This window comes from Primulina eburnea, chromosome 17 (assembly GCF_022965805.1).
Source record: "Primulina eburnea isolate SZY01 chromosome 17, ASM2296580v1, whole genome shotgun sequence".
Classification (NCBI taxonomy): Eukaryota; Viridiplantae; Streptophyta; class Magnoliopsida; order Lamiales; family Gesneriaceae; genus Primulina; species Primulina eburnea.
This window is the reverse complement of record NC_133117.1, coordinates 2,298,959-2,309,889: the sequence shown is the minus strand read 5'-3', so window position 1 is coordinate 2,309,889 and position 10,931 is coordinate 2,298,959. Positions and strand designations below refer to the sequence as shown.

At 35.2% G+C, this 10,931-nt stretch overlaps 2 protein-coding genes across 2 annotated transcripts; one reads left to right on the top strand and one right to left on the bottom strand.

Annotated features, from left to right (window-relative positions):
- The first annotated feature begins 419 nt into the window (after positions 1 to 419).
- LOC140818593 (F-box protein SKIP1) lies at positions 420 to 1,940 on the top strand. Its single transcript, XM_073178606.1, has 2 exons — positions 420 to 842; positions 1,149 to 1,940. Exons 1-2 carry the CDS (start codon positions 508 to 510, stop codon positions 1,720 to 1,722), a joined length of 909 nt encoding a protein of 302 aa, XP_073034707.1. The 5' UTR covers positions 420 to 507; the 3' UTR covers positions 1,723 to 1,940.
- Positions 1,941 to 4,177: 2,237 nt separating this feature from the next.
- Positions 4,178 to 10,100, bottom strand: LOC140817766 (eukaryotic translation initiation factor-like). The gene is made up of 9 exons (XM_073177550.1): positions 9,910 to 10,100; positions 9,164 to 9,235; positions 8,620 to 8,715; positions 8,299 to 8,520; positions 6,955 to 7,046; positions 6,522 to 6,609; positions 6,033 to 6,383; positions 5,670 to 5,912; positions 4,178 to 5,587 (listed from the first exon to the last, which is right to left on the bottom strand). The coding sequence occupies exons 1-9, from the start codon at positions 10,072 to 10,074 to the stop codon at positions 4,550 to 4,552; spliced, it is 2,367 nt and encodes a 788-aa protein (XP_073033651.1). The 5' UTR covers positions 10,075 to 10,100; the 3' UTR covers positions 4,178 to 4,549.
- Between the last annotated feature and the right edge of the window lie 831 nt (positions 10,101 to 10,931).

Sequence of the window (10,931 nt, the reverse complement as noted above, 5' to 3'; positions counted from 1 at the left end):
GAGCATTTATTAGAAAATAGCTACCAGACGAGCAATAACACTACTCTGTTCGAGAACTTGGGACGAAGTAGGTGAATGATGATGAACTTCAAGTTTTTTATATATATTTTTATCTTTTTTTTTTTGAAAAAGATATTTTGTGTCTATACGGTCTCACGAGTTGTATTTTGTGAGACGGATCTCTTATTTGAGTTATCTATGAAAAATATTATTTTTTATATTAAAAATATTACTTTTTATTGTGAGTATCGGTAGAGTTGATCTGTATTACAGAGAATCTTTGTGATTCCTCTGTTCATATTCTAAATAATTTTAAATTTTCATTGCGTGTTGAAGCTATCTATCGAAAAACACGAATGTTACTTTAATCAAATTTTATTTTTAAAATACCAATTGTTTATATTGATTTATTAGCTAAACTAAATATGAAAAAAAATTCAGACGACAGGTGATTGATTGATTATAATATTGCGAGGAGGTTCGTCATCGTACGCGATCAACACCCCGATGGAAGACGGCAGACTCGTCGGTGATTGGGCGGAGTTAACGGAGGAGTGCCTCTTCAACATCCTCTCTCGACTCTCTCTAGAAGACCGATGGAGAGGCGTGATGCGAGTCTGCAAGCCGTGGCATCTAGCCTGCAAAGATCCGTGCCTCAACTCGGTGCTCGATCTCCATGCTCACTTCGATTCCGCCACTGACTTGCCGCGGTTCTGGACCCCCGAATTTGAGCGAAGAATCGATAATATGCTCCGATCCGTCGTTTCTTGGGGCGGAACCTCCCTTACGGAAATTCGCCTCAGTCATTGCTCCGCCCGTTCTCTGTCTTTGGTTGCTGAAAGGTATATATGTTTACATGTTTTTTCTTTACCAATTTCTTTGAATTATCCCCGCGTTTGATTGGATCGCAGATGATTGGAAGTCGATCAATATCAGTATTAGGAAATCGTTATTTTTTTCTGTGTTTGTGGTTTAACTAAATTTTAGATCATCTCCTAGCATGATATGCAGGGAAGTATTTCCAATCTTGGAGGTTGAAAGCTTTCAAGTTTCGATTGTGGCTCTTCCTGTAAATATGTAAAATACAAAAAAAATAAAGAAACACGATTGATTTATCACATTCTTGTTTGTCCTTGAATCTTTTCCAGGTGCCCGAATCTTGAAGTTCTTTCTATCAGGAGCTCACCTCATGTCTCAGATGAAATTATGGCTGAAATAGCATCCGGATGCCCCAAAATCAAGGAACTAGATGTCAGCTATTGCCATGAAATATCTCACAAGTCTTTGGCTGCAATAGGATCACATTGTTCAAATATAAAAATTCTAAGGCGGAATTCAATGAATTGGCTGGACCCTTCCCAGCATAAAGGAATAGTCCCAAAAGAGTATCTGAATGCCTGCCCGCAAGACGGAGATTCAGAAGCTGCTGCCATCTCAAAATATATGCCTCATGTTTTGCATCTTGAACTTCGCTTCTCAAAGTTGACAGCCAGAGGCCTTGCTTTGATCACTAAAGGGTGTGGAAATCTGGAATACATTGATCTATCTGGATGTGCAAATGTGACCATTCGGGATGTTGTAAATCTGACATCTAATCTGAAGAACTTGAAACATATCAAGAAGCCCAGCTTCTATATCCCAAGGGCCACGGTTCATGCCGAAAGATATGGTCATTGGAACTTGTATGATGAGCGATTTCAAACAGATGTGTTCAGAATTTGATCCAACGGGGAAAATATGGAAGAATTTCCATGGTGTTACCGCCGAGCTGCTGGCGCAATGAGTTACATGACTGGGACAACATGTGTAATATAATTCCATTTGTACCTCTGCTTTGTTGAATTCTGTTTCTTTATTTAGTTTGATTTGTGTAATCAACTTTACTTGTTCTGTTTTCCTGGGGAAATGACCTTGTGAATAATCATTTTCTGCTGTGATTACTCTTTTTTTTTTTATGTGTTGGGCTTTTTAGCAGGTATTACAAACTGAATCGAACCAAAAACTACTATTTTTAATTTGAGTTTGAGCTCGTATTTTAATGCTGCCAAAGATGAATTATGAATTGTTTTGAGCTCGATTTTCTCAAAAGTTCATTTTCATGGATGAACATTATCAAGCAAATGCTTGAACTTAATCTTAAATTTATCAATTTATCGAAAACAGGTATCTTTACAAATTTTTGAAGTTTAATTTTGTAGTACTCTCTTCTTTTGTTGACATTCTACTAGATATGCTAGTATACAAGTCAGTTTTATTGGAACTAAAGAGTATTACAACATGGTTGGCTAGTGGGCCGTAAAACGACAAGATCGACGGAAGGACTTTAATAAGACCGATTTAAGATATACAAGACAATACCAACATATACAAATGCACCTCCCTATACTTATATGCCTAACAGTCTAACTCATTAGCACTTAAATAGGTGCATCATGCACTGCCACAAGTATAAGGAAATAAAGTTGTGCCTTAACTAAAAGCTATAGGTTTTAGTCTATTGGTATGCGTTTGATCCTAACAATTGGTATCAGAGCTAGGTCATGGGCTCAAGGCTCCCAAGAAGTAGGGAAAATGTTTGATTAAGTTTGCATGAGTGATAATAGTATTAAGATGAATAATCTCATGAGAAGTTCTCTTACGTCAAGTTTTCGACATTGTGCCGCTTGATCTGGTCGGCTAGATGGACCGTAAAATAGTAATGTCAGATTTTAATGGGTAATAATATTTCTGTTGAGGATATGACCAACAGTAAAAAAATTATATCTAAGAGATATAAAACAACACCAATAGATAGACATGAACATCTTTGGACTCATGGCTCTAAAAACACGACGTATTAACACTCAAGTAGGTATACTTTCTGCTACCACGAATATAAAAATATAAAGTTATGATTTGGTTAACAACTATAGTTTTTTGTCAAGTGGTAAGCGTTTGATGCTAATAAAAACATATTGATTAATTATTTATATATTATATTAGATATAGCTGCTACTTCTTTATGATTACAAATTTCGAGCTGGAAGTCCTAAACTCAAGCGGAACCATTTAATCTTCAAGAATCTAGTTGCACTCCATAGAAGTTCAAACCTTAAGTACTAAAGCTATAGAAACACTAAAAACATACAAATGGAAAAAAATTTGCATGAATTTAATTTAAAAGTCTACCAAAATGCATTTAAAAATACTAATTAGAATATGAGGATAAATATTTTTAGGTTTAAAAAATATATTTTTATTAAAAAAAAATAAAGAGTTGGATCCTTGGAATATCACTTGTATTTTTTTTTTATTTTGGAAAAAAGTTCGAATTCGAGCAATCTTATTAATTATTAAAAAATATCAAAATTGTGTATACATATTTTATTTCCAATAACTTGAAATCCGAGAAATCTTTTCTCAGATACCAACTTTTATTTTTTTTAGGTGACCCAATCAAATTTGAACCGATTTACCCAAAAAATAAAATAAAAAGTTATTTTCTGATCAAATCCGAGGAATGATTCTTCGAATTTTAGTTGAATCCGAGCTTTTATTTCTCGGATTGTTATAAATCGGTAAATTCTCTCTATTTGTCGCATTTCAATAAATTAATTTAATTTTTATAATATTTAATTTTTTTAGAAAAAAACCCTCTTGTTATATATTTGTAATTTTTTCCTTATTTTGTATGTATAGATAAACAATTTTTATATTTTATTTCTATTTTTGTCCTTTAAAAAAAGGTCATCCGATGCAGGGATTATTCAGTAATAATTGTAAAAGAGTCGTAATGTAATACTCTTTCATGCGTGACCATGAGATGAAATGTTGATCAAGATATTACCCCAACGCCGGCTCACGAACCAACTTTCTACATGAAACTTGAAATATTTAATATATTTGTAAGCAAATTTTGTGGTGTTGAACTAGATCTTAGCTCACATTGCACATTTGTACCACTGAAATGTACTATCGAGAAAGTCATGCCTCAGTCCTTGGAATTATTTATACCAACGGTTCTTGAAATACATAAATATGGAGAAGAAGAAAAAATAAATGAAAGTTATTAACCTATTAAATTGAAATGATGAGAAATAAAAGCGTATAAAATAGAAATACGAGAGTTTACGCCCTTGGAATTGGAAAGAAAGAATATTTCCAGAATTAGGAAGAAAACTTCATACAAGTAGAGACATGAATCAATGAGTACCATCAGATTGTGATACATAAAATTGTTAGTAGCAGCATATTATGAACCACAAATGTAACAAGTCATCAAAATTTATAACAAATTCAAAACTAATCAAATACAAGTACTGAAGGATCAGTCTCAAGCAAGAAGCAACCACGGCCTGTGATCTGCCTTGAAAATCTTTTTACAGGTTCTAATTCTTTCACTATTATGGCCTCTTGAACAAAAAGAATTAAATATACAGTCTCTCACAACTCCACCTCCACCTCCACCTCCACCTCCGACTTATTGCTCAACATATTATGTCATTAGCATATACAGTCTCTCATTATTGCCTCAAGGAGGGGTAAAAAATTTCCAGCAACTGAGTGAGCTCTAAAATAAGCTCTCGCAGTCTGCAACATCCGAAAACTGCGAATCCAACAGCTCGTTGCCAGCAGGGTCAGATTTAATGATCTTTATTATAGCAGCGAATACGGCTTTTTGGAGAAAATCATCACTCGCCTTTGTTAGAATCTCCTTCACGACCTTAAAGTCTAATCCTCCTGCTATAACAAGTTTCCCGACAATCTCACCAAAATTATCTGGTGCTTTTGGTACATCAATGGCTAGATCATCCAGTGAAGTAGCGTAAACGAGGCATCCACCACTGATATCCATAGCACTAACAACATTTTTGTCGTACAGGTACTCCAATAGTTTGGAGACTGGCTCCACGCAAGGTGGGTTTTTCTCCAATCCAAGGGAGATGGCCACTTCGACGAATTCAGGATGATAAGGAGATTTCAATTCTTGTACACATTGAAGTGCTTCATCCAAATCTCCGATACTAAAGTATTCCTCCAGAAGAGAAACCGTTTCCTTCTTGAGATCATCTTTTGATTTGGCAAATGGAGCCATTGGTTTGCCAGTAACTGGGGCCACAGATGGAGCGGTAGGAGCCAGTCTGTTTGGAGCAGTCACATGAGATCCAGGGTCCATACCATATCCTCCATAGCTAGACGGGCAAGTAAGAGATGCACCACTGCCCTGCAAGAGGGCACTAGAGTTGCCACCTGTTAAACCTCCAGTACCTTGAGGTAAAAGTGGCTGGTTCACTGAAGGGGCTTTCCCAATTGGCACCTGAACACGCCCAGCAGCCTGAACGGTTGAGCCATCACCTCTAGACATGGTTCGAGACCTAGGAACTTCCCAGTTTCCATTTTCTATTCCTGGCATCCCAGGCATCTTCCTTCCTGGCATCCCAGGCATCATACCACCGGAACCAGGGCGATTCATCGGGAATCCAGTGGAAGAAATGCTCCCTTGATCACCAGAAGCAACAGCTCGACTATTTCTAATTGTAGCACCTGGACGTAGCCCCAGATTTTTCTCAGCCTCTGAGTGGATCTCGGTAATTTTTTTGGCTTTCACCTGGTAAATCAAAAGAATAAACCACAAGAACTTAGGAAGGAGAACAGTACGAAAAGTGGCAGTAAAAAGCTGTTATGTTCACCTCTTCTCGGCGTGGAACCCAATTATTGGCACGCAGATCTAGGACATCACGAACCATGAATCTCAGTCGTGAGGCAAGCTGATAATTTGTTGACAACTCCTTCATGCGATTGAAATATACATCATTGATGCGCTTTGATTTTTGGTTGTCACTGAGCTGTTTACCAATGGTGTTGAAGAACTGACATATGGCTTCAACATTCTCCTCCGCGGGACAACTCTTGGTATCATGCCCCAGTAGTTCCTGCTCAAGAAAATTTCATGCCATCATACCAGCATGTAAATAATAAATGACGAATAGACAAACTCAGACTGATAGACCTACAAGCAGATAAATAGATAGATAATGTGTGAGAGATTGAACCTGAACAATGTGGTGAACTATTTTCTCAGGAACCATCTTCTGCTTCAGAAGTTCTCCAATTAGACGGAAGTTTCCAAGTGTACGCAGTTTGAGTAACCTCTCTTTATCTCTTCGTTCCAATTCTTGCTCAGGAGCAGTCATCTGCGCAAGCTCTTCCATCAATTTTTCAGCGCCTTCAAATGCCTCCTGGCAGTTATTCAAGAGAACACGCTTAAAAGTAATGTCTTTCCCACCGATCTCATCCGATGGAAATGGAGGGAGCTTTTCATTTAGATTTGAACACAGCAAAGCATACATAGGGCAAAATGTTGGCTCCAGCACAGCTTTGTCAAATATCAAGGAGATAACTCCCTAAAAGCAAGAAAAGAAATACAACATAATCTTACATGAAAAGGCACAAAAACAGACAATGATTAGAAGATATTATACCAGCAAATTAAAAGTACATAAAAAACACAGTCTAATACTGACATAAAAAACATTCAGTACCTTCAAAATATCAGTGGAAGTAATCCCAGAGTCAATCAATTGATCCTTCAGAAGATCAAATTTCTCAGGAGTCAGCTTATTCAAGATGCTGCAAAACATACGAGGATCAGAAAAATTCTTAAGATAACAAGGTTAGTGCCATCAAAGACTAGAACTTATGGTAGAAATCTATCTGAAAATACACAAATTTCATATCAGCTAGAAATAAATAAATAACAAACTTTTTACATTTCATTATTTTATATGTTGCACAAAAATTTTAAAGGAACCTGATTTCAACAGCAAAAAGTGCAAAAATCACATCAGAATAAGCATATTGGTTTATGATTCAGAACCTGAGTAACAATCAGAAAAATTATCGAAGGTAGGAAGTTAACACGTGAAGGTATTCTATATGCATTACACGTGGCAGGTAAAAATGGAGATTAATTACCCCTTCACTGTTTTTAAAACACGCTCCTTTTCAGAAAGGTTCCCCCTTCTAGCAGACCATGGTACCTCAGCCTTGATAAGAGCAGGTGCAACCTGTTTCATAAGCCACACATGAAATAAACAAAATGATTTGAAGCAATAGATTGCATGGTGGTATATGACAGCCTACAACCCTCCAACATAACTAAGATCAGAGTTTAATAGGCAAATATTACAGAAATACCTTAAATAACATTTCCAAGCAGACTTAATCAGATGCTCAAAACTTTATGTAAGACCAGCAAGTAATAGAGAAATATCATCAACAGAGTAATTTAAAGCGTTCCCTAAAAGGGACGGCCATTAGAACTTAATATCAAAAGTTGAACTTTGGAACAAGTGCAATACTTTAAAGATTACCACACTGACATATGGACAAGAATGAAGTGTAAAAAACAAAAGGGAAATGAAAACTAAGCTTTCGGATAGCAATTTAGCCAATGCTATTGAAAAAAGCTTAAAGAACCCAACAGGCAATTGCTTTCAGTTAATGGAGTTCATGCGAGGGCAGCCTAGTAATTATTTAATTCCCATATATGAAAAAAGCACATCTACAATGGAAGGGACACAAATGTTATACATAAAATATTCAGATGAATATGTATTGCTCTCTCTGATAGAATGGTTCCGATGAACTAAAATAGAAAAAACATACGAGAAACGACATACATCAACGTTTCATAAACCCTATTTTCAGAGTCTTAAAGTGAGATAACAAGATATATGTAATAACACTTCATATCCATCTCCAGCACAAACTAGCAGAAGAGGAACAAAATAGACACGAAAAACCGCACATATTGGCACAACATAGAAGATAAATAAACACAAAACCTGAATAACTATTAACTAACACTAACTCTTATCTTGTTTGTTACTGCACGAATGCTAAAGCTTATTTAGCGGTTATTCGAGGAGTAAGGTCAGCAAGACGTGTCATTTGTTTGGATTATTCTAGATATCTGCTATTATTCTAAAGTTGATGCAAGTAGGATATTGTGATACAGCATTTCCTTTTTAATGTTTCAAGCGTCAACCAAATAAGATGAAAAGGAACTTAATTGTGCAGGTTCAACTTCAAAGTTCTAATTATTTCCCAGAATCAACTGTGAAACCCACAGCACGTATTTCATGACTAACTAACATATATTCTGAGTACCCTAAAATTTCTCCTCTTCCACAGGAGGGCTATAATATCTTGTTTGTTACTGCACGAATGCTAAAGCTTATTTGGCAAATAAATTTAAAAAGGACCCAAAAACAGCAAGATAATATATCTAGTGCAATTTTAATGAAAATACACTACCCTTTGGTTGGAAGTGATTTGTGCTTTTGAAAACTGCGAGTTCAGCTGCTCTTGCTTATATTGGTTCACGCCTTGTTGCCGAGGGTCAAAATGGCCGCCAAAGTCTTTCTCTTTCGTTGCCTCCCAGGATCTCTCATCAGTAGGTAGTGAAAATTGTGCAGAACGATTACGCCAGACACGGTCGTCTGGCTCAGAATATCGACTTTGAGCCTGATTTGGGAGCTGCAAAGAGGATAATTTCTATTAATTATCATCAAAACCATAAAAAATGAGAAACTAAACAGACTCGAATAAAGCCCAAAGAAAGACAAACTCAATTACGTTGTTTTCTCCTCGAATCCAACTTGGATCTGCACCAAAAAATTCAGAATCAACTTCTTGTTTGACTTTCAGAATATCTTCTGGAATGTTCATCACCTATATAAAAGCAATCAAACACGTGAAATAGATTAAGATCCGTGTCATGGCTGGAGCCAGATATCAACTGCAAGTAAATAAAAGTTCAGAAGGTATCATTAAAGCATATCTACAAATGAAGAGGTTAAGCTACACTTAAAGTAATTATTACTAAAGAAAAATGCAGGTTCATATTTAATGATTGTTCAGGCTTCTAAGTAAACTCCACAATTTATGCAGTTTTCATCCGTAAAAAGATTCGAATGGCCCACCGAAACCGTAAAATTAAATATCATATATACGTACAAGAAAATTAGTTACATAACGGATCAAGTTGATTCCGAAGTAATACTCATTAGCATATCAGAATTATGCAAAAGAAATCCAGAAAAATGCGTACTGTTATAGTTATACACATAAAGCCATAAAGGCCAGCATCACATGTGAGGAGATCATAAATAAACCCTACCTCCCTTAACTGCAGTAGCTGGTCTTTCGTATATTGGATCCGTTCACAGCCATCAAATTGAGAATTTCCAGTCTATTAAAAATTCAAATAGAGTTTGAACACTTGCATATAACCGGTAAACAGTTACTGATAAAATTAATTATTAACAAATAACAACAGATCAAAAGGCATCGAGATACTGGGAATCTATTTGAGCAGAATAACGACAAATACTCGACCAAAAGTAATTGCACATGTATTCTGTATCTAGAGGTCTAATAAAATACGAGATTTCAATAATATTGAATTTTGTCACATATTGGCACAAAACAAACATTTTATCTGCACTATCAAGTGTCAAGAACGAGAAATCGACCTCAATCGCATTCGAGTCACCTCCCATGTTTGTGAAACAGGATAATCCATGTAAAGATCTTTACTTTCTATAAACAAAACTTTAATCATTCACTTAACTACCCAAACTCGTATTTTGTTTTTTTCCTATAGTGAGACTTAATCCCATGGAAATTAAAGCACGCGCATCTAATGATTTCTTCACGGACTGCACAATTTAAAAACTCAGAGAATACATTCAATACCACAGGCTTGACATATGAACATACACACAAAAAACAAGAAGCTGAACACATAAATGCTCTGTAAATTTGGGGAAAAAAATAAATAAACATCAGCGATTCTCAAAAGAGAGATTCAGGAAAAAAATAAACAAATAAAAACACTGGATCTGAATTAAAAAAAAATCCAACCTTGAAGAGAGGGAGTGAAGTTGCAGGGGTACCATCATGAACACGCAGCAGCGGGAGATCAGAATTGGCCGCCGTTGATGAATCGAAGCGCGACCCGAATACCCTGCTTCCGCCGCGACTGCCACCACCTGGTCTCAAGCTCAACATCGACTGATCAGACTGCATAACTCCTAGGGTTTCTCCTTCTAATGGTGAGAAGGAGAGGAAGAAGAAGATAGATAGGATGATGCCTTATGTATAAACATATTTTGAGAGAGAATAACCTTATTTTGATTGGTAATCAGGAAGAAATTATTTAATTCAAAACATAAATTTATATTAATTTTTTATATTAAAATTATTTAATATATAATTATATTATATTAATAAAATATTAAATATCACAAATAGCTCACGAATTATTGAACAAAATAATTTGAGTTCGACTTTATTTTTTAAAAAATTCAAACATATTCGAGTTCAGCTCGAATTCGATAAATTCGAATATAAATCAAATATTATGCGAATCGAACTATATAAAACGTAAAAATATAAGAGACTGGATGAAACTTAATTTAAAGTATACGTTTACGAGCTTTTCGAACTCGATTGATAATCGAAGCTTTTTTATCCTAAACCAAGTTCCATCTAATCTCTTATACTTTTATGCTTAATTTAGTTATATTTATTTTTATTCTTCAAAATCCTAGCAACCTATTGTTCATTGATGATGAGATATCTAATTACAATGAAGTAGATTTTTTTGAAAAAAAAATCTAGAAGGATTTCTATTTTCTATTTTTGAGTTAAAAGAAAAAAATTGTTATAATTGAATATTTAACTTAAAATATCGTCTCAAACCGAATATATAAATATATACGAGCTATAAATATTAATATATGTGAACTATAGAATTATTGGTAGAAATATATTTTTCAAAACTAAAAATATGATATTTTAACATTTTGAAAGAGATCAGTTTAAGTAGTTACACTTAAGTTCTCACACTTCGGTGTAAAATAATACTTCTCCAGTATTCATGA

Bases quoted from the DNA above. Each gene is read 5' to 3' on its own strand.
- LOC140818593 (XM_073178606.1), top strand. From the start codon at position 508: ATGGAAGACGGCAGACTCGTCGGTGATTGGGCGGAGTTAACGGAGGAG. The intron at 843-1,148 runs GTATATATGTTT...AATCTTTTCCAG, and splicing joins CTGTCTTTGGTTGCTGAAAG to GTGCCCGAATCTTGAAGTTC.
- LOC140817766 (XM_073177550.1), bottom strand. From the start codon at position 10,074: ATGCAGTCTGATCAGTCGATGTTGAGCTTGAGACCAGGTGGTGGCAGT. The intron at 8,716-9,163 runs GTAGGGTTTATT...GCTTTTATATAG, and splicing joins AGCTACTGCAGTTAAGGGAG to GTGATGAACATTCCAGAAGA. The intron at 7,047-8,298 runs GTAGTGTATTTT...CTTATGAAACAG, and splicing joins AAATCACTTCCAACCAAAGG to GTTGCACCTGCTCTTATCAA.